The sequence below is a fragment of the Antedon mediterranea genome, chromosome 2 (genome assembly GCF_964355755.1).
Source record: "Antedon mediterranea chromosome 2, ecAntMedi1.1, whole genome shotgun sequence".
NCBI lineage: Eukaryota > Metazoa > Echinodermata > Crinoidea > Comatulida > Antedonidae > Antedon > Antedon mediterranea.
Genome location: NC_092671.1, coordinates 17,944,226 through 17,968,128, shown reverse-complemented (window position 1 = coordinate 17,968,128; position 23,903 = coordinate 17,944,226). Strand labels below are relative to the sequence as shown.

The following is a 23,903-nucleotide window of genomic DNA, read 5'->3' as shown; positions in this document are numbered from 1 at the left end:
TCATAAACTGTATGCGATTCAGATACTGTATTTGACATTGGATTTTATATAACTAGACTTGCCATACGTTATATGCCGGTATATAATTGTAAAAAACAATATACTTAACAGTTAGTACCAGTAACCGAGCATTCAAGACAAACAAATGCGGCACCACGTTAATTATGACCAGTATTTAATATTATATTACTAGTATCGAGGTCGATATGAAATACACAGAGCTGAAAACCAGCACCAATAATCAAGTATACCCGCAAAGTTGTTAACTTATGCAAATGAGATTTAGCTTCCCATACTATGCTTCACTTGAACACAACTAAAGAAAATGGTGCGATAATATCTATTATCAATACTGCAATTGTCTGTAGCTATTATATGGTGAATAACAAACAGTTTAATCGTAAAAAAATAGTTGGCTTTGTATTTCCATAACAACTCCCTGGTATTTCGGTGGATCCCTAATCGGCCGATACGCTGCTTAAACACTTTAACGTGGTCTTAGTCTGGATTTCGCTGGTCTGTCTGCCGTGTTTTGGATATTAAGAATCAAAGACATTGAAGAAGATCTTAAGACTGTTGCGAATCATATGATTCCGTCCATATGTGGATCTAGAGCCTATAATCTTTAATGTGCCCACATTACCATGGTACATATGGTCGGGACTGGTTTGAGTTTAGTTATGTATGTGCTGTTAGTGTTGCTATCTTGTAGTTTGTGCAGAAAATCAACCGTGTTTTCTACAACCAAATGTTTACCCCGGAGGACGATAGAAAATTTGTAAGTTGAAAGAAATTAGAACTAACAATTATCTGCATATGGACGTTATAGATACGTGTATCATTGGATTCTAACTGGTAAACTAACAACTAAATCCATTACATCTATTACCATCATGATCATTTCATTACTTATTTTATTAATCGTTACTGTTACTGCTAGCATTCGAGCCTGGCGCGAAAAGAAGGCGAAGAAAGCAGAAGAATCAACAGAATCTTCAGAATCTCCAAACTCTCCTCCAACACCTCCACCAACGCCCCCGTCTGCCTCATCATAAGTTGCCGAATGAATCTAGTATTTTCCTCATTAATCATTACATGGTTTCATTCATCTGTTTCCCATGCATGTAAGAGGTAAGTTATCATCTACTACTCTTTTCATCTGTTCATTCTGAATTAAAACTCCATATCATCTCATCATTCTGTACCTTGGGGGACACATGACACTGTAATATTGGTGACAGACAAACCAAAAGACTATGACAACAACGAGGGAACTTCCAGTTAAAAAAGGGATTCTCGGTTAACTATTTCTTTGATATTTAACAGTAGTCATTGATGGCATTTGTATTTGTGTTGTTTTATATGTATTGTGTCGTAGGCTATATTTTACAGTACAATGTCGTATGTTGTGTTTGGTCTATCTCCCAATAATGTTAGCAGTTCAATAGTATTATAATCATTAATAGAAAGCAGTGAATGCTTATACTGTTCAGTTACTCACACAGCTAAATTATACCGGTATTATTTTTAAACTATTGGACCTCACCCAAATCCGGACTTATATACGGTGACCTCCAACGTAATATTATTATTTTATGAGATCAAACTTATATTAAATGTAGGTAGCCTATATGTTGGCATTAGCGAAAGCAAGAGGGGATGAAACTGGTTTGGCATGTTCTTTTCTCTTTAATAAAATGCCAATAATGTCTTTAAACACCTTGTGCCCAACGCGTCCACTGCACATTTCTATAATAGGTCCCTATTAAAATCATTAATACACAACATCCCGGTTCTACAACTACATATTTTACTACAAATTCCATTTTTAATGAGAATGAGACGGTGATATACAAATGATGGTTAAACGTTGTGTGTAAAGAATAATTACCTTATTATCTCATGCAGGATACACTGATTTATTTAAGCCTATTTAAGTCTTACAATAGCATTACAAAAAGTTGATATTCACGTACCATTGCCATGCTAAAGATACATTCATATCAATTCAGATAAAGGCTCTGGGCTCACCATTAGTTATACATTTGAGATTCTATCAGAGGTGATTATGGATGCACTGGCCTCAGTTTCCTCCTTATTTGTTATTTCACTACCAATAGAATGTCGGTACTATATCTAAATATGCCCATATTAGGCATATTCCATGATACAGCATATTTTGTGTTTCCCATGTGACGTCTGTATCTTACGGTATAATAGAACCTAACATAACCAACAACCTTCCATACGGAATTTATCACATTATGTAGAAATCCGTAAAAACACTGAGAATCGTGTGGTAGGCAGGGCCCTGGAAAAAAAAGAGGGCCTAAAAATTGTACTATTTCTGTTTAGGTTTAACCAGAGGTAATTAGCATAATGGCGTTACTTACTGTATGGGGAAGATTCTCTGTCAAAATAATATGCTCAGACACCATGCAAATCCATAATTGATATTACGCATTGAAGCGAATCAATTTATTATACCAATATGAACATATGGCAATCGGGCCTTGCTTTCGAGTAGCAATTGAATATTAACAAGTGAAATGAAAACATCAAACTATTAATTGTTATCGATAAGTCAATGTTAATCTCGCATCATGCATTCGTGACTGCTGCCGGTAAATATATCAATTAGAATCGGGACGTTAATTGATCGCAGAGATAACATAACGATTGTAATAAGTTGATACCAGGACTTTGAACATGATGTACAATCTGGTAGGATTTGAAGGAGGTGGCCTGGATAGTCAAACTCCCTGTAAAAACAATTAGTCGGCCTATGCTATCATGGGAGACGGAATGGAGGTAGGTTTATTAAACTTGGATTTGCTAGATCATTCTTGTAATTAAACTCATTAAATATAATCGAAAACCTTTAAAATACTATAAAAGCTGCAGGCTGACAGGTCAATGATCCACTTCAAGTTCTTTAATTAAAAATTAATTAAATTTAATTAATTATTCATTCATTTTTCTGATGTATAATCTTTTACTATTCACCAAGAGTTAATGTGCAGGGTACGCGTATCACGCCATTATGCCAAATAAAAAATCAGTATAATATTTTTATTTCAAGGGAGCTCTCGGGTCACTGTTTCTAAAAACAGAACGATCATCGTGAATAATGATTTTTTAAAAGTTGTGCTACATGATTTGTTCATGATTGAATTTTATACAACGGATGCTTAACAATTTTTCTAAAAAGAAAGTATTTTTATTTTACATATTTTTACTTTATTGATGTACATTTTAATCCGTCTGAGGGCTAACTCAAGAGAATCTATAACAAAACCATGTTGATTTAGTGTTTTCATAAAATATTAAAGACTCCATCATTGTAGGGCTATGTACTGTATAGTCAGTTAATATAGGGTTTACACTTATACAATGAATATAACATCACGTTCAAGGATTAGCCTATCGTAGTTTTGTGTAGTTTACACTTACAAATCTGACAGCTCGTTTAAATTCAACACTTATTATAAAAACTGATAGTAAATACAATCAAATGTAACATCACGTTCAAGGATTTAGTTTTATTTGAACAAGGACTTAACATAAAGCCAATGTGTTTACTTTTATTATGGACATACCGGTTACATTCCCGAAGCGATTGATGGTGCAGAGACGGAATATTGGATAATCGTGATTACCTCACATCTATTAATAATAATAATCCCGTAGGCCGAATTAATGACAATTAATACCAACTCCTTCATTTCCCACTTCAATTTAGCTCAGGTGTTTGTTTCGGAACATAACGATGGAGGCATATTTTCAGAATATCACCAATCAATTCCATTATCCTATCTTTTGCATAAATTGCATAGAAAACTCTGACACTACAATATAATTAAACAAAACAGAGAGACGGAGTACAAAAAAAACTCTTACGGAATCTATTTTTTACGAGAGGTGATGGATCGGAAGCGTCTGCAGCTCCTTAAAACATAAAAAACAGTGAATCGGATTGGTTAGGCCTATCAAAAATAGATTAGACTGAGCTCTGCTCAATTCCAATAATACGTGAAGCATAACGTTAGAGTTATCTTTATTACACGTGGCCCCGTAAACCACAAATATACTAAGTATCTTCCAAAGACAGATTTTTTATTTACAATAATATAATGGAATAACTCCATAGAATACTTTTAATTAAGAATACGGTTTAAAACTAGGCCCATACATATACATTAATTGAAGAACACATATCGCGTGATTGATGATACCCTTGATGACGCGTCAACGCGTTTAATAATAGAGGCTAATATTCTATTTCGACGCCGTTGAAGCATTATAATGTATTTTGTGACACGCCTAATGAAATAGAATCCTACCATTGCTGAGTGCACTTCTATTAGGCCTATTAGTATATTAATTATCATTGTGACATAAATGAATATAAATATCCCTGGATTAAACTCGGCTGGTAAAATCGCTTATTAAAATGTGTTACTTTGCTTGGTTCCCACTAGAGACGCAACGCAATGACTTTTATTATGGACATACCGGTTACATTCCCGAAGCGATTGATGGTGTAGAGACGGAATATTGGATAATCGTGATTACCTCACATCTATTAATATTAAAAATCCCGTAGGTCGAATTAATGACAATTAATACTAACTCCTTCATTTCCCACTTTAATTTAGCTCAGGTGTTTGTTTCGAAACATAACGATGGAGGCATATTTTCAGAATTTCACCAATCAATTCCATTATTCTATCTTTTGCATAAATTGCATAGAAAACTCTAAGTGAGTTGACCAATCACAAGCGATGGATTATTCGAACTGTCGCTTGTCATTTGGTCAACTCGATTACGTTGTGTTTACCTCCTTAATTGCGTCCTATTGGGAACCAAGCATAAGGCCTACGTATCTCTTCGCGCCACTTTTTTATTTTTTATTAAACCTTATATAAAGAGGGTAAACAGCATATGCTGACAATCATATAAACATATAAAACAAACAAATAAATAAAAAAATAAAAAAAACTATACAAAAATATATAGTTAGTTTGAAGGGTAGCATAGGTTGGTGCTCTGTAGATAAAACTGTTTCTGTTGTAGGAAAAGGTCGACACTAACACCTTGCATACATTCTCATCATTATTTCAAACGCAAACCCAATTAAGTGTTCTGTACAATAAAGCTTGGTTCCCATTTGGACGACGCAACGTAACGACGTAAGCACAACGCAATTGAGTTGACCAATCACAAACGACAATTGGGATGAATTATCGCGTCATAATTGGTCAAATTACTTGCGACGCACTTACATTCTTGTGTTGCGTACAAGTGGAAACCAAGCTTAATAGATCCCCTAAGGCACTGTTCATAGAAACTGAATATGGCTTACAATAAGCATCTGGTTCTAAAACACAAATATTAATAAACCTAAACCGATTGGTTATCACACTACTGTTCACACACCTGAAAATTGTGCTGCTATACTAATACTGTACACCTATTTGATTTGCTCTTATCCAATTAAAATTCGAAAGAAATCACGTGATATCTTAGTAGAATTAACAGGGACCTGGAAATATTCAAATAGTTTGCAGTTGCAGTTTACTAAAAACAAGGCCATATAGATGGCTGCAGTCGCGTGCTTAGTGTTTACCGACCGACCGACCAACCTACCAACTGACCGAAATTACTGAACATGTTTAAAAATGTTGAAATGTTTAAAAACAGTTATATTTTCTTAATTTACACGTGCGTAGCCTGTCACTTTTGACGTGCTCGTATAACGTAATTTCAAGTTGAAAAGTAAGTCAAGAAAACAGAAATCGGGCAAAAAGAGTGCGCAATAATATTTAACGTGCAGTGCGCGCGCAAAAATCTGCGCACTCATGGCAATTTTGTAAACGCTTAAAATTGCCTGAAACGTACTCTTATTTCATCGAAAATAAATTTTGAAAATTTTAAGCGCGCGTACGCATGCGTTACATGCGCTACGCACGTAATTGTATTGCCATATGATGATTTATGCCCTGAAATTTATGAGAACCAAATTTTATTTAATTGTGATTCATGGTTGTGAAGATATGATTACAAACGTGATTTCGTTAAATCGTGCGTAGACCGCGTAATTTTTTATTGCGCATCGTGAAAACATAACCACATCGATTCCTGGCCATAAGGAATATACTGTGAAAAATTGACTAGATTAAACTGATATCAAGATAAGGTCAGAAAGCGATAAAACGCATAGTGATACCGGACCGACAGACAGACAGACCGACCGACCGACCGACATAGTGAACTATAGAGTCGCTTCCACGCGACTAAAAATTAAAAGATTACGTTATAATTATCACATTATCCTCACCATAATCGTAATTAATTATTACCTGGAAAATGCTTGCATATCAACCTATAATAATTACAAGAAGCTTTGCATATGTTTGTTTCAAATTTGTTAGCAAGTAATCATCCACAATTTTCAAGTTATCATTCTGATAATTTTTTTTAATAGCATAATTATACCAAATCGATATATTGGTTAGGTATACCGTAACAAAAGCTGATCAAATTATGTATACTAGAACACCCCCTGTCGCTCACTAAATTGTTTTAATTTTTTTTTCTTTTTTCAAATTAGGCCTATATTAATCGCCATTCCTGTCACTTTTATTGCTGATGTTATTGTTATCCCGTATTATTTATTCACTCAAATTTAAAATTATGACTGTACTTACAACCATCTGTTTTTTTAAATCTATTATTAACTTAATAATTTTTTTAATAATATTATTATTAACGTTGTGTAGGATTTATAGTGTTTATTTGCTGTGAATTATAATTGCTTACATTCTCCCTATATTATTATTATTTTAAGTAACAGTAATTGTTATCTCTCAAATATAGGACTTTAACATGATTGAAATATCTGAATTGTCGGATACTGCTAAAATAGGCCTTATCGTTGGATCGGCTATACTCCTGATTCTTGTCTTGCTGTTACTTTTCTGTATATCTTGTTGTATATACAGAAAATACAAACGTAGAGGTAAGTGTAAATGTGGATAATTAAATAATGAAATCAATAACAAAACAATTTATTCGTTAACCAATCACCTTTGAATCGGTGGTACTAATGCGATGCGGTTCCAGTATAGGCCTAACGAAAACAAAATAGAACATTTTGAAAATCAATTGAAAAAGCACAAATTATGATATTTATAAGCAACAATACAAATAATCAATAGACATTTTCACTCATGCTGAAGTGAAACAACCCAAATTAGATAAACTAGCAACTAAACAAACAAATCAACAACAACAGTGTCAGAAAAAAAATCGAATTACAAAGAGGCGCAACCGGACAGAAATCTAGCAGCGCGTCAGCGACATTATGGCTACCTTATATTGTTATTATATTATTATATTTAATTTGCAGATGTTGTGAATCCAAATTATGTAAAAGTTAAAGGTCGAGCACACAGCGAACGAACATATCAGTATTATGGGGGAGAGGCATATGGTTCGTTTGGGCAGGCGGTAAGTATTTCATTTATAATCTTTGTTGTTATTCTGTTATTACACACCAAGGATCGGTTCCCCTAATCCGTAGACCTGTTTCCGGTGGGGTCATTCTGGTTATGAATTGAGCAGTGGGCCTACACCGGGAAACGATCCTCTACACTTTCCGAAAAGTTTACTGATTTTGTTATTATAATTTGCACATGAGCCATGCTGCATACGGGACCAACGGCTTAACGTCTCATCCGAAATAAGGTGCGCTATCCAGCCTGGAAGAGCGCGGCGATAGGATTCGAACCATCGTAGACCAAATTAAACCTATGATCTTTCACGGTTCAGTCCACAACACAGTGACTACAACTAGTTTTGAAGAAAGTACTGTTTGCGTTATTGGTTTAGTCGACCAGTAAGTTTTAAAGCATACTGCTCACATGGATTGCAATACTTTGGATATATTTCCAGACGGGATGGACAATTTGAGTGGAGAAGAAAAAATATCATGGAGAGTACATTTGCTAAAATAAAGAATAAAGAATGTCCATAAGTGACCAAATATGTATTACAGTGCATATTCCAACCTATGAGTGTTACACATCACAACCTTGTAAATAAATGACACATTTTTAATTATTTCAGTTGACTCTCTCTGAAACCCAAGAACGTCGAGCAAATTCTACCATGTACGACTCAAAGGAGTCCATCCTTTCAGAACAACTTGAAGAAATGCAATTCCTGCCTCCTCAAAATGGATCACCAGAGGATACCGAATTAGGTAAATTAGAGATATCATTGGGTTACCAAGAAAACACAGGACTGATCATCACAATACATCAAGTATACGACCTGCCAATGAAGAATTATGGAGGGAGCACAGATCCATTTGTTAAGTTCACCTTGCAGAAAATTTCAGGTTAGAATAACTTTAACGAGATCCAGTATTAGGCCTACAAAATTTGAAGATCCTCACGTACCGGGAATACAATAAAACCAGGCTTAGCCTTTTAGAACCCATATCCAAACTTCTCCTCTTTCCAATGAGATAACTATGTATAAACTGTATAATAACTTATAACTCTATGATTACTTTTAGTGTACTGGTATTTGTTTCGGCACCAAGGTTGTAGTAGACGCATCTATTATTGTTATTATGTTTTGCTATTATTATTTTGTTGTTTGTTTGTTTGTTTTTATTTCTTGCTCATATAAAAATAACAGTTGTACAGAAAATACAATTTCATTTTTAGAATTAACAGTTATTTACCGTACGAATTGATAGTCGTACGAACGTATGCCTTCAAATATTCTTAAAATAGAAAACTAAATGTCATTGAAGTAACACGTTCTGTTTATTTCAGGGAATCTGCCGTCGTTTTCATTTCAAACAACAATAAAACACAGAACGTTACAGCCAGTCTTTGAGGAGAGTTTTGATGCATCCATTCACCCAATGGAAATACAGTTGTATCGTCTCAAATGTTATGTTTGCGAACATGACAAATTCACCAAACCAACTGTCGTGGGAGAAATCGAATTAAATTTGGAAGAAATTGACTTTACTGCGTCGTATAGAAACATTTTGCAGCTTAAACCCTCGGTAAAGGTATGTGTAATACAGTGGGGGAAATTGATGAAATGATTAACAAATGTTCTCGGTGACAATTAAAACAACATACATGCTGAACGTTATTTCATTAAAAATGCTTATTAATACTCGTTCTATTTTTTAATCTATTTTTAGAGCTACTTCGGAGAAATGTGTATATCCTTATGTTATCTAGTAACATCAAACCGTCTTATCGTCGGTATTTTAAGAGCTACAAATCTACAACCATTATCCACTCTACAATGTGGTATGTATGTTCATTAATATATCCTACGGAATGACTGTTTCAATGGGTAACTAATTATTTGCTGCCGTTTATCAGGCCTAAACATGTATAGGGCCTATTCATTTCATTTGAATACACTTACCATTACTGGAATTTAAGAAAAAGAAATTAAATCTTGAAAATCATCTACATATTGCTGCCGTCGAAGCATATCCAAAATCATCCTTTACTTTATACTGTGTGCTCAACCACGTATACGGTAAATTAAATACCACACATAATATCTGTACCCCCAGTTAATGTTTTGTTCTTTTGGTAATAGTTTGCATGTTTTCTACATTCAATTTTAGTAATAAATTTAACATTTTTAATTTCATAATTTATTCCACTAAACACAACAGTTTGACTCTCTTAAATTAAATTTTAAAAATGTCTAAATAAACAAATAATTTAAGAATTTCTTAATTTCCCATAAAAACTTTTCTTTACCGATAAATGATACCTTTGAAAAAAACGTTATAGTTTAAGGGGTTATCCTGATTTTCTCTGTTATTGATGTTGTCTTTTTTTCGTATTTTTGTATGGTTTTTATGAGAATTTCGAATCAGTTTATCAATATCATAATATGAAATAATTTTTATCTTAAGTCGTTAACCATTTGTATTCATTTACAGACACATGTGTTCGAGTAACTTTAATTCTTGGAAGTCGAAAATTAAAACGAAGAAGAACTCAAATTAGAGAAAACGATTTAAATCCAGAGTTTGATGAACTTATGTATTTTGAAGTTCCACCAGATAAATTAGATAAAGTGAAATTTCTTGTCGTAGTGACTAATAGTAAACGTGCGGTCGATGAGAATTCAGACGATGTTACGTCTGATGAACTAGGACGAGTTATGATTGGTCGAAAGTGTTCCGCTCTTTCGTATGAACATTGGAGCGAGGTAATGAGATATCCACGTCGACCATTTGCACAGTGGTATAATTTACTTGAATAAAGCAGCTACGGATGCTCCATCGTTTTTAGAAATTACGATAAAGTGATTATGTTAAGAATAAGTAGGAGAGAATACCTTGGATGGAGAATATGGAATTAAACGAAGCAAAACAAATCGCCGATAGAACCAACTGGAAAATTGCCACTGTGGCCTTATGGGCCACGAGGCCCGAAGAGTTTAAGTAAGGTAAGATTATGGTAAGGATGTAGCGAGGCGAATAACAACATCCATTCAGTTTAAAAACACTTATTCAACCATTTAACATTGATCTGCTGGGTGTTGATAATTACAAAAGGAAATGTATATCAGTCATTGCAAGAAAAGTTAAATAAATGTACGACAATCCTAATAGATGCTTATGTGCAATGAAGATAATTTTAAATTAGCATTATATACAATGCATAGTGCTGGACAAGTGGGCCTATAAAAGGTTCTTCATTTTGACAGCAACAGACGACAAAAAAGTAACAGATATGACATTTTGCTTGCATAATCATTAATAAATTATCGATGTCATAAATATGCAAATAAATATGAATTTTGATATGAAACATAAACAGAGAACCATCTGTTCAAATTGATTAAAATAACAATTTAATGAAAACAGAACGTATTGAACACGCACGTTTATAAGTTGAGCCGACTTTGTCAGATAGAAATTATTGAACACGAACGTTTATAAGTTGAGCAGACTTTCAGATAGAACGTATTGAACACGCACATTTATAAGTTGAGCAGACTTTCAGATAGAACGTATTGAACACGCACGTTTATAAGTTGAGCAGACTTTGTCAGATAGAAAGTATTGAACACGCACATTTATAAGTTTAGCAGACTTTCAGATAGAATGTATTGAACACGTACGTTTATAAGTTGAGCAAACTTATTAATGGCGTTATTATGTAACACCATCGGAACTTTTTCGGAATGTTTAAGTCCGAACGTATATTTTCAACTTATTAATCTTCATAATGTGTTGATAAATTGGACAGAATTTAAGAGACAACAATTGTTAGTCAGTCAGTTTATTTTTTGTTAGATATAAGTCCTATACTAATTAATAATAATTAAATTAAACCAGTAATAGGCCTAATAGATATCTATTTATTAAGCCATGATTAATAGATGTATTTAAAATGGAGTGATCATTGGTTGCTTTGTTTAACAATCCCTGGGTGTAGTAGATTTATATTTAAATCTGGTTTTTGCAATTCTTTTAGGCGTTTAACCCTGTTGGTAAACAATGGAAAATATTAGCAACTAATTTTGCATTAATTAGTTATAAATTAAACAAAGATATAGTATGGATAATGCGAGGTGAAGTATGAATTCATTTTGTTCTATGTTTTGGTGCAATAAATAATTATAATAGGCCTTATATTATTATCCGCAGGGTTGAAAGTAATTGCATGTAGTATATATTATATTAAATTAATAATCATCATTAAAGTTTTCATTCCAATACATTCATTATCCCTATAACCTACAAATTCTAATCAAACAGTTAGCATGGAGGGTGTATAATAAATACGTTTGATATATTATACAATAATATTTTTTACATACAGTAATATTACATTTTTTATATATAAAAAAATATATAGGACGGTGGAAATATGCCATTCATACTTAACAAAGACCATATCTGGGTATTGTATTAGGATATATTCTGATTTTCCTATACTACACACTGTATTCACATTCCTCACTTCTATTGGTATTTGAAAAAAAAAAAAATATATATATATATATATATATATATATATATATATATATATATATATATATATATATATATATATATATATATATATATATATATATATATATATACTATATTATACAAATAATGAATGTTTATGAGTGTAATGGTACAAATAATGGCATGAGGTGAATGATGAAAGGTTATATATCAAAGAGGTAAAGCCGAGTTGATATTTAACCTTTCATCATTCACCAAATGACATTATTTGTACCAATCATTATTTGTTTTATATAATCTAAATAGATTCCTGTCATTTGAATCAAATAAAGGGTAGCCCTTGCCTGGCCTACATTTAAATCACATTGATTAAAACAGTAACATTTGGTTTTTAATAATATTATATTAAATGATATATTTATATGGATTTTAAAATGCTAAAACGCCTAGACTAAGCTTAGCCTAATACTAACAGGCCTAGGCTATACCAAGTACTATCTTGGCTGAAAGGCAAAACTTCGACAGACAATTGGAACTCATCTAGGCTAATTATGTAGAGATGTTCCCATTAATTAATCAAAATCCTACAAACGATCTAAAGTTAATTTAAATGCCCTTTGATCTAAATTAGTACATAGATATCGATCTAAAAATGTACCCTCAACGCTAAACCAGTCATAACATTCAAATCGTATCAAAATAGGTGGCGCTGTTGTATTTCAAAAGTAATAGTTATAGAACAAAATATTTTCCAAACGCGAAAAAAAAAATGTTTTCGTACACAGTACAAAAAAGTACTATTAAACGATCATTTAATAGTGCGTACTATTGCACGCCATGTGATCCACATTTGTCAAATGACAGGAATTTATTTAGGTGATATTTAATATATTCTACTGCCCCAACCCACTTGCAATGGTTTAAGCATCGAAGAAGAATTTCACTCTTTTCTGACTATAAGACAACTGTTTACATTTGTCATTGTCATTACACAAATAATGTATATGTTAATGGTAAAAGAATGTAGCAATAAAGATACTATAAATTAATTCAGGCTGGGGTTTTTTTTTTTTTCGAGTCACACGGATATAATGGAAGACGAGAAACAATTTCAAAGAACACTTCTGCAACCATTAACACATTTTTTTTAATGAATTACAAAATTAGTTTATGTATTTATGATAAAAACACCATACGTCAAAGAACAGAACAGCACAGTCTTAACCTACAGACGTTAATCTCTGAAAAACACGCCCATTACAAGGCTTACCATTAAAGTAAGGTCGGATTAGAAAGAAACCATGTTCAATTGTTGTTTTCTTCCTTCAATTGTTGAACTATGTAATATATTCCTTTAAAACATGAAATATTACACAGAAGACATAAGGTTTATTAAAAGTATCGATAATATTTGATCATTGTTATCAAGATTAACATGTTTACCATTCCTGTATTACAACTTTTAGACCATTTTGAAACAAAATAAAAAACTTACAAAACAACCCACACGAATCAAAACGGAACTACAAAAAACAATCAAAAAAGGCTTAACTAAAATATATTCATCATATAAACCTCAATTTTATATACGATATAATTTCATTATTCTTAGCAATTTCTTTTTTTTCCCCTGAAAATTAGGTATTGTATTTCTATTAAACGAAAAATGGCAGTTGTAATTGTACATTTAAACAAAATACAATATTTTTTATTTTTACTTTACAAACCCAAAATATTATTTGTAATTTCATTATCTTCCAGTAATTTTTTGAAACTTAGATATTGTATTTCTCTTAAAAGCAATATTTTTTCTACATGATAATTTAATTTTAATCTATTTATAAAAAAAACATTAAAAGATGACGGGTTTCCTTCAATTCTATAATTAAATAAAATCTTTTTATCAACAAAACAATAATTGCATAGTATGTGCGCGTGCGGCTTCTCTGTATTATAACCAAATAATAAAAAAATATGTTGGTATTGTGTTAAAATCTAAATATGATAAAACAATTAAGTAGGCCTATATAAAGAAAATTTATATTACAGAGCACAAAACGCTATAAAGATTTACGAAATTTAGATTCAGTATAGTAATGGTATATTTAATTGTATTATAAGATTGTGCTTTATTTAAATGATTTGATAACATGTAATAGTTTTACATGATTAAATAACAATTGCATGTATTGAAAAGTTTTCAATAATTCCAATAACGCAGTAACACAACTTATGAAGAACAACTTAAGTTCGAACTTCGAACAAATATAATTTTGTTTTCATGCGTTTATATTTCAAAGGTCCCGTTGCCACTGCTCTTTAATGGACTTTGGGGATATGTTGTGGGCTGACATGCTCAGCACTTGCAATGTTGTCTGCGGTTAGAAGTAAATTAATGTTTGCATTGGCTATCACTTTATTCGGTATAAGTTTTTACTTTAGATATATATATATATATATATATAAATTCAAAGGCAAATTACTGACAAAATGACAATGCTGTGGGTATCAGTGGCTGGATCTCAATATGAGATACAAAAAAAAGCTATATCAAAATCAAAACGATAAAGTGAAACAGCCAGAAATGTTACCAGAGCTTTCGGGCAACACTAGCCCTTCATCACTGCAAGTTCCCAAACTCTGTAAATCTATATTATTATAATACATAGGTACAGAGTCTGTTATAGTTCATGTATTAGTTTTTACATTAATTGGCTTAAACTAGTCGTATTTGGCATTTTCTATGTGACAATTGTTTATTTTTTTAAATACTCTTCTATTGTGACAATATCGTAATCAATTATCTTGACTTAATAAGCAAAAAGATTGATAAATGGAGAAATATTACGACATTGTTAAATAAAATCTATGATATACCAAACTGTATTAGCTTTGATATCGAAATATAACATTGTAATTATTCAAGACATTCTAAAAATCAATCTCTTTAATTTTTGTGTGATCAAATTTTGTTTGTGAGTCATGCCTCCAACAAAAACAGGCATGTTTATCCATTTTGTTTTTCGTTCTATTGAAAGGAATTCCTATGGGTACATTATACACGTCAATGTTTGAATACAACAGCTTTTCTTTTTTTAATCTCGTATGCTAATGTTACTAGTTTTACACACATCGGCACGAGTTACTTTTTACTCATATTTACTGCAACATCTATGATAATGAGATTAACTTTAGCGTTCTTTCGTCAAACTGATGCATCTCGGGTATTACATGTTTGCGGCGATCCAGATTGCTGAATTTATTGCATATAATGGTGTTCACATGTTGGGACAGATTGGACATGTTTTATATTGGATCAGCATTGCAATGGGTGGTGGCAGTGGCAAGTGTTGGTTAGTTTGGCAGTGATGTTCGTCAAAAGAGATGAACACTTGGACTAGGGAATTGCTTGGTATTTCAACAGAAAGTATTGGGGCTCTAACTACAGCTATAATAGGTAAGATCTCATTTAAAAATTACTTTAGACACACAATTTCTTCCAAACTGATTTCTATTTATCCTTTAAATGACTTTCGAGGTTCCGTAAGGATGGATCTGTCGAAATGCTTTAAACTGGTCCCAATGAGAATGCACACGCTGCTTTAAATTACCATAACTCATAAACTACAAAGGCCTACTCTGATTAAAAATTGCCTCTCTAAATCTCAAGCTCAACTAATAGTGGATACTATGATATAAATGTTAACTTAATCCGGGGGCCGTCAAATTTTGTTTTAAAAGGCTGACTTATATTGCACTACTGTAGAAATAGAGAGATCCATGGCCTACCAAGTATCTTTATTATTTTCTACTCCAATCATTTTAATAACATATGTTAAAAGGACCAAAAAAAAGTTTAGTTAAGTCCGAGCGACCCAAAATGTAAAGAAATCTACGGTCGGCATATTTTGTAAAAGTTATTTGCTACTACTAGCAAGCCATATATAGCCTAGCATGAGGCCCTACACTCTAGGCTCAGCCCACCCCACAATAGTACTACTCGCTTGACAGAGGCAATAGGCCTCGATTAAGTTAACAGTTTGGACTAGACCATTAGCATGCTTTTGAGATTTCCATTTTTTTAAGAATTGCCAAAACTGCAGGCCTTGACGAATTTCTGAAATTTTCAAAAAGCATGGAGAAAAAATGTCTTCCATTCAAGAACAAACGTTATCGTAGTCATTCGTGAAAATGGACCTGATACATTTCCAATAGTAGAAAAGTCAAGATAATAAACTTATCATTCTAGCTAACCGACCATTATTTTTTCCATTTTAGGTTACTTCATTACCGACTACAATGTGGCATTTCAAATATGCTTTGGCTTTCAATTTCTGGCGATTGGTCTAGTCATTTTTATGAAATGCAAACTGGAATTAAAGGCATTTTACCAATCTTTATGAACTAAATAACAGTATTATTTTGGAAAACAGAAACACTTTGAAATTACCAATTTCAAATGTTTCATGTCATGTCTCTTTCTATTGTGTTGTTGCGGAGTTCACACGCACTAACGTGAGTTTCCAGGTTTTTAAATTAAAACCAGAACACTCTGGTCACTAACCACTCGTGACCAGTTAGACAAAACAGTAGGCCTATAACTTTAAAAGAAATGTAAAATCAATGCTTATACGGCAGTAGACTGGTTAAAGTTGACCAGGGAAGAGTGAATGTATTGTAATTTGTAATTGTAATTTCACTCTTTCCTCAGTTTCCCTAATTCGACCTTCGTCTGGTGGAGAACAGCGAGACACAAAAGCCTGCATTATATAAAATAAACAATTTATTCGGCAAATATAGTAGGTTTTGACAATTAAAGAAATAGTTAATGATAATAAACGAGTCTAATGCCTTGAATACTCACTCATACAGTCAATTTATTAAACTAGTTTACGAGTCAAAACACAGAATACAATGATTATTTACCTCAACTTACACTATGTACTATTTACATATTGCAAATATATACCGTAAAAAGCAATACATTACTTTCTCCTACACTGAACCAAACTCGACAAATTACATATATAATTTGATTATTACGATATTGTTCAATACAACAACGTACAGTCCGAATGAAGATTACGATCTTGTATTGAATTAAATATCCAATAACTGATATGTTTGAACTATTAAAACTGGTGGTTTAAAATTTTGAATAAAAGTTGGGTGACCTTACAAAAAATATAATACGTTTAATAATCTTACGTTTACGTTTAATAATTTTCATATTAACAATTGCGTGGGCTACTAATACCGTGTATTAATATTGTGTTGTGTTCAGATCCGAATCCAAATAGAAACTGTATGCCCATTGCTTCCGTTAAACTACTGGTCACTTAATCTATTTCTAGTTCTTTGTTAAACTAATATGCGTGGTGTTAGAACAATCTGCAGATTAAATTAATTATTACACACCCACAAATTCACTTTTGATTAATAATTATAAATAATCTAGTTAATAGGTTAATGCAACTACTGTTTTCGCAAAAAAAAATCATTTGTAGAAAACCACGATCAAATTGTAAAATAGGCCTACAAGACAAGAGTGAGAATGGAGACAACACTAAAAATGAGTCGTCCCCTTCCCTGCTAAAGCTTAATTCTCAATTACAACGTAAGACAAGAACGCAACGTCATTATTTGGCAAATCATAAGCGACGGGTCCGAACTTTTTCTTGGCAACTTGGCGTTGCGCTTACGCCATTAAGTTGCGTCTAAATCAGTAGGAACCAAGCTTAATGATTGGTTTCCACTAGAGACGCAACACAAGCCACAGTTCAAAATAACTATCGGTTATGACTGGTCAAATCACTTACTTGCGTTACGTCCTACGTCATACTTGGTTCCAACACTATAGAGACGCATCACATGGTCGTAACCCAAACGTAGTTATTGACCAATCACAACAAGCGATATGTTATTCGAACTGTCACTTGCGTATACGTCCTTGCGTTGCGTCTCTAGTGGAAATCACGCGATAAGGTTGTTGTCAATAGTACACAACATAGGGACGCAACGCAACGCATTTTGATTTGATTTTGAACTCTTTCTTTTGATCGGTCAAATTACTTGCCTTATTCGTACGTCCTAGTGGGAACATAGCAAGACGGAGTTTATTATGATTCTAGAGTTGTATTTTAACGACTTTTCTACAAGAAGTAAATGTTTTTCATTATTGGCTATCAATTTCAGAAATTAATTCATTAATATATTTATTTAAAACGATTATACATTTCTATTCCTTTGACATTCAGTACAGTCTATCTCGAAAAGAAGTCCAGTGGGTTTAATTTAGAGATGGGCTTCTTTTCGCGATTACTTTTGCAAACCACTTATATTCGACATGGGCTTCTTTCGATATACTATAATCATGGTAGAACTTGTGATCTGAGTTCGTGGAATTTCTGTTCTCTCACTGCCATCCTTAGATCTTTCTTCTGCTGATTGGCTTGCTCGATGTCCTGAAAGCGTTGACGTATTGCCATTTGTTTATTCCGCATAATTTGATCCCGTGTCATTTCCTGCTCTTTTTTCTCTTTTATAGCCATGCTGTGCTCTTGCAATTTTTGCTGAGTTAATTGATCTTTGATTGCCTATTGAGTAGGAACAAATTTAACATAATTTTAATTCATTATCAATAATATACTAATAATTAACAATAATTATAATTGGAGAAAGAAAGTATGAAAGTTGGTTTGGAAGAACATGATGCACAAGACAGGAATAAGTGGATAGATGGTGTGGCAGTCTAGAACGAGTCAGTAACCCCTTGGAAGAGGGAGAAAGCTGATTCAAAAACAATATGATGATGAAGATGATGAATGAATCATCCAACCAAGAATCGAACTTGGGACCTCTGACCTTTACATGGCCTGATGTGTAGACTTAATCCAAGTGAAAATGTATTGATAAATGAGTCAAAGATGCTCTGCAGGTGAAATAGCTTCCTGAGATGAGAGTATATCATAGAATAGATACATAATGTTCTTTTCTTTGCACCAGAGATTCCAAAACAAAAGACTGAATAGAAATTGAATATCTAAACACCATTAAATCACTCCAGATTCCTTAGCAATTCTGTTCACATTCATGTATCTAATACACCAGATACTTACTCTTCGTCGTGCCACAGTGTCTTCTATCTCTGCTTGCCGCTGCATCCTAATGTCTTCTCTGCGTTGTTTTTGTTGTCTTATAGCCTCCGTGCGGAGATAATCTCTTTCCAATTGCTGGTCAGTTTTCTCTTGCTGGTGCCTCGTAATGCTTGCACTGACAGCTCTTTTAGCCTCTTGTACATGCTTCAGTTTCTGCTCATTGTCCTTTTGTCGTGCGACATCTCTTCTTATGACATCTGCTGTGTATGACCTGATGTATAAAAATGACAGTTTAGATTATTCACAGTAATACTTGTATATAAATAAAATTAAACAGTACACACTGCTGTAAATTTATCATTAAAAAAATCAATGCAAACAAATTTGATAATCTGTATCAACTGTCAGGTTAGTCATAATAAATTTTGTATTTATTTTTATATTATTCTGTTCTGTTATTTTCATGTCTTTAGACACATGTGGCCAAGGTTTCCAATAGTAAATTTATCATTTTTCTATCAGATAGGTGGTAATCCCCCTGATACAGGTGCTATTTTCTAAACCAGTTCACCCCTACTCATCTTGAATGATGAACTGGGTTCTCTAAAGTGCACACAGGCAAGTTTACAGTCCATTTCTAAGAAGAATTGTTCCACCACCAGACCGGAGTGAGTTACCAGATGAATATTTTCTTTCCTTAGTAAGTTAAAGTTAAATATTGCTAATTTCCTCACCTGTATCTCTCTTCTTTGGCAGCTTTCATCTCTGCAGTTTGATATTCCTTCTCTTTCCAACTCATCTCTCTATTTATGACCTGCTTGCGTCGATATTCTAAAAAGCTCTGTTCTTTCGCTTCACGAGCTGCATCTTTCCTTCCAAAACGTGTAGCTGCTGGTGGGACTGGAGCAATTTTTGCTGATGTTTGAGATGGATTAGTATGTTTTAATGCCCATTCCATTCTTGCCCGATCACTTTTAATCGATGAATCAACTGATTTGTAGAGAGCAGAAGAATTCACAGTTCCAGCTTCATTTAAGTTTGGTTGGATGCGTACTTCTAACGGCTGTTCAATTTCAGTCTCACGAAACTGACCACGGTCATCACTATTAAATTTCAGTTCATTTGAATCTAAGGATTTTCCCCAGTACCTCCAATCTGGTTTATTTTCTGATAATGATGTTGATTTTTTTGGATATAGTAAACTAGAATCAGTTCCAACACCAATATTTCTTAACGGTATCGTCTGAGTCATTCTGCTGGTTAGGTCACTTAATTTCATTTCATTCGTTTTATCTTCAAGGAAATCCTCCTCATCATAAGCAGAGCATATACCACTATCCAATTCATTGCTCTCACGGAAAGATACGCTCTTCCTACCAAAAGTCTCTCTGTTTAAAAGTCTACCTCTGTCATAACTAGCTGCCATCTTGTGCTCCATCAGTTGTTTTTTGACTTTATCATCTAATTCACTCTTGGTCATCGTGCTACCAGGTATATATTTATTCACGTCCTCACTTTTAACAACACTTTCTTGTATAATAGTAGAATTCAAGCTGTGATACTTCTCTGTACTTGCCGTATGCACTGGTGTCTTTGTATAATCTGCAGAATAAATATTGGTTTTTGTTTGTTTTCATTTTATAAATCGACAAATAAATCTTTATTGGAAACTCTTTACAAATACTAAAAGCACATTAATAACACAAGGAATTGCTTTTTCCAAAAATTCACATTATGTTTAAGAAAGATACACAATAATACATAAAAAATGAATTACCTGTTATCAGAGTTTGGTATGGCACTGGTTTTGCAGGTAGAGGTGTGACATAGTACCCTGGAGGTGTTTGGTATGGGTAGTGTGGGCTATTAGTCAGGTACTCTCTAGCAGACAGAGGCATTTGAATTTCCAGTTTGATTCGGTCATAGTGCGCTTTTTTTAACCAAATAGCTGTGTGTTTTGCAACATTTTTGGTATTACCATTGAAGAAACTGACAACTAGATGATCTGTATCTGTTGAATCTACATTGAATACACAAAAAAATTATGAGAATAAGAAGGTGCTGGTGGTGTACAGAACCCCAAACTTGTACACAGTATGAAAGATCTTCCTTATGAACTGAGACTCAAAAAAAATATATACTCCCTGGCAGTTAGGAGGCTTAAATAGACGAAACCATATAAATACAAATAAAAATTTTGATATCATCCAGGAGGGCAGAAAAGGGTTTAATATTTACCTTATAGGTGAGAGCATGGGAAAAAGTAGAATGGAGGAAGCGGGAGGTCTTAGCTTGGAGTCAGAGATCAAAGGAGTGTTGGTTCATTTTGAAGGGACATATACAAATAATATTTTATAATATATATATTATTATTTATATATAATATAACAAATTCTAATAGGTGGAAGAAATGGATTAAGAGGATGGTCCTCAAGAATTTGCAAATATTAATCATTGATTGTGGTTTAAAAAAAATCTTTTATATACTTACTGCCAACAGACCTGCCTTCAGTTCCCTCCAGAACTGTTCCAGGAGCATACCGAACATGGTCACATGGTGCCAAAACACTATCTCCTGTCACAACACAATGACGGAGGCCATCATTGTGTCCGATGATGTCATAAATTGCTGTTTCTTGAAGCCGATTATTTGATCTTGCTCCAAATGGACGTTGATCGAATTCAATCAAAAACCGCTTATTAATTGTAACCTTTAAAAAAATATTTAAAATATACGTCATATTATTGGACTTGTGAAAATATTACTTGCATCAAAGGCAACATAAATGGTTATCTTATAGTTCTAGGATGAAAAATGTTCATATTTCTTTTGTTTTATGTAGGAAAAATGCATATTTAACTAGTTATAATAAATCGTTATCTTCCTAGTGTAAATGGACCTTTTACATACAGTATTCCAAAATGTGAGATATAAAATAATTTAATGAGTTGGACCAAATCATTAAACATCTTACCTGTTGTTTCACTACACCCATGTAATAATAGCCGTCATTATCTCTACGAGCCAGAACCCGCATACCAGTTACTAATGTCCCAGCTGTTGTACACAGATTTCCATCAAGGTCTTGCACAACTGGGTGAACAATATGCGGTGGACATGGTTCCCATACTACATTAGGTACTACGTAACGATCTCTAGTGTGAACGATAGTCGTTGGCTCTCTTACATACACAACCTCCACAGGGGTTTGATCAAGTGATGTTGACACGCTGCAGTATTTCCGAGTTTCAGTCTCGGTAACATCGGACATATATGTGGTTGTTGTTAGTTCTGGGGGATTGTCTATCATTGTAACAATACTAGTGTTTGGAACGACATCATCGTTAGAATATGCTTGAACAGTTCTTACTGGGGGATGGATTATAGAGGTTGGTACGGTTTTTTCTAGAGGTTCTGACTCGAAAGATTCTATTGTGTGTGCATGTATGTCTTCCACTGTTACTACAGGCCTTATACCGTCAACACGCCCGTTGCGAGAAACACTGATAACATGAAATGAACCATCTGTCTGAATTGAGAGTTGTTTGAAAAATTTTAAAGCGGCTGGATCTGCTTCACAACTGGTAAAAAGGATCCCATGAATCGATCTGCCATCGCTGGATAATTGTACCTGACGCAAAATATCTGCAGTTCGTTGATCCGGGAGTCTATCTGTAATAATATAGACTGAATCACACGATGAATCGGAGTATGTCGCTATTAACGCATCTTTTAAATTTGAACATTTTTTACATGTTAGTTTCCTCACCCAATCTGCAGCCAGTGTAACAGTCTGTGGTGTACAGCGTACTAGTTTATCCGCCCAAGGAGTAACCTCAGTCGAATACTCCATTATGTTAAAGCTTGTATCTTTCTGCTTGTATGCTCTTGCCAGTAACACTTCTATTAATTCTTCCTTTACAATGTTAAGATAAGTAAACATGCTCTCTGCTGTGTTGATAAGGAAAGTAACATTTTTTTCCTCCAGTTCTCCAAATATTGTGGTTATACCACGTGGTTTCATTATAGAAAAAGATGACATTTTATTAATGTTTTCTGTTCAATTTAGGCTATCTATAAAATTAAACAAACATTTAGAACAATTTTAAATTCAAGGAAACATTTTAGATATTATATTATGAGTATAATTTTGGTTAATTAATAATACAGTAAATATTTTGGGGATATACTTACAGTTTACTAGTACCAGGTCCTATCCTAGCCTCTTCAGTCTTGGCATACCCAAAACTACATGGCACACATGCACCTTTCGTTAGGAAGGAATGACTTACAATTCATAGTTGAAAAAAGATTTATAATGTTGGTCTAGTAGTAGTACTAGCAGTTAGTAGGCCTAACTTTAGAACCTGGAGGTGGCAGGATAGGAGGATTAGCCTTAGTTATCACCACCTATAACTCTATGACTATCTATGTACTACCAGTATTAGGCTACCATATTGACATTGTCTATCCTATCTATTACTAACTAGACAATTTAAGTAGACTATTTTATTAATATTGCCGACCTACATACATTTATAGGCTAGTCTAATTAAATTGGAGACTTAATTATTGTCACTGTGCCTTCTGAAACTTACCATATCCTATATCGTCATAATATTACTAATAGTCCTGTCATACATCCACATGTTCTTGATAACCGAGAGTGTTCACTGTTTTATCAGCCTACCGTTCTTCTCTGATCGGTTGGATTGTTTGGTTGGTTTCCATGTGTATTGTTTGTTTATTTACCAATTATCAGTGTGTGAAACTGTTGACC

General features: G+C 33.4%; 2 protein-coding genes across 3 annotated transcripts; one reads left to right on the top strand and one right to left on the bottom strand.

Moving 5' to 3' along the window:
- Nucleotides 1-439: 439 nt before the first annotated feature.
- Nucleotides 440-12,049, top strand: LOC140040640 (synaptotagmin-A-like). 2 transcript variants are annotated; one of them, XM_072086720.1, is made up of 7 exons: nt 440-778; nt 6,880-7,021; nt 7,412-7,512; nt 8,131-8,404; nt 8,850-9,094; nt 9,233-9,344; nt 9,998-12,049. In XM_072086720.1, exons 1-7 carry the CDS (start codon nt 749-751, stop codon nt 10,321-10,323), a joined length of 1,230 nt encoding a protein of 409 aa, XP_071942821.1. In that variant the 5' UTR covers nt 440-748; the 3' UTR covers nt 10,324-12,049. The 2 variants fall into 2 exon arrangements, with proteins under 2 accessions (XP_071942821.1, XP_071942822.1); XM_072086721.1 differs by lacking the exon at nt 440-778 and adding an exon at nt 2,536-2,811.
- Nucleotides 12,050-16,819: 4,770 nt separating this feature from the next.
- Nucleotides 16,820-23,183, bottom strand: LOC140040638 (uncharacterized). Its single transcript, XM_072086717.1, has 6 exons — nt 22,098-23,183; nt 21,614-21,833; nt 20,900-21,142; nt 19,857-20,724; nt 19,144-19,393; nt 16,820-18,621 (listed from the first exon to the last, which is right to left on the bottom strand). The coding sequence occupies exons 1-6, from the start codon at nt 23,163-23,165 to the stop codon at nt 18,397-18,399; spliced, it is 2,874 nt and encodes a 957-aa protein (XP_071942818.1). The 5' UTR covers nt 23,166-23,183; the 3' UTR covers nt 16,820-18,396.
- Nucleotides 23,184-23,903: the final 720 nt, after the last annotated feature.

Excerpts from the sequence above, each read along its gene's own strand:
- LOC140040640 (XM_072086720.1), top strand. The coding sequence starts at position 749 with ATGTTTACCCCGGAGGACGATAGAAAATTT. Across the intron at positions 779-6,879 it reads CGGAGGACGATAGAAAATTT|GACTTTAACATGATTGAAAT; the intron begins GTAAGTTGAAAG and ends TCTCAAATATAG. Across the intron at positions 9,095-9,232 it reads AGCTTAAACCCTCGGTAAAG|AGCTACTTCGGAGAAATGTG; the intron begins GTATGTGTAATA and ends ATCTATTTTTAG.
- LOC140040638 (XM_072086717.1), bottom strand. The coding sequence starts at position 23,165 with ATGTCATCTTTTTCTATAATGAAACCACGTGGTATAACCACAATATTT. Across the intron at positions 21,143-21,613 it reads TGAAGGCAGGTCTGTTGGCA|ATTCAACAGATACAGATCAT; the intron begins GTAAGTATATAA and ends TATTCAATGTAG. Across the intron at positions 18,622-19,143 it reads ACACTGTGGCACGACGAAGA|GCAATCAAAGATCAATTAAC; the intron begins GTAAGTATCTGG and ends CCTACTCAATAG.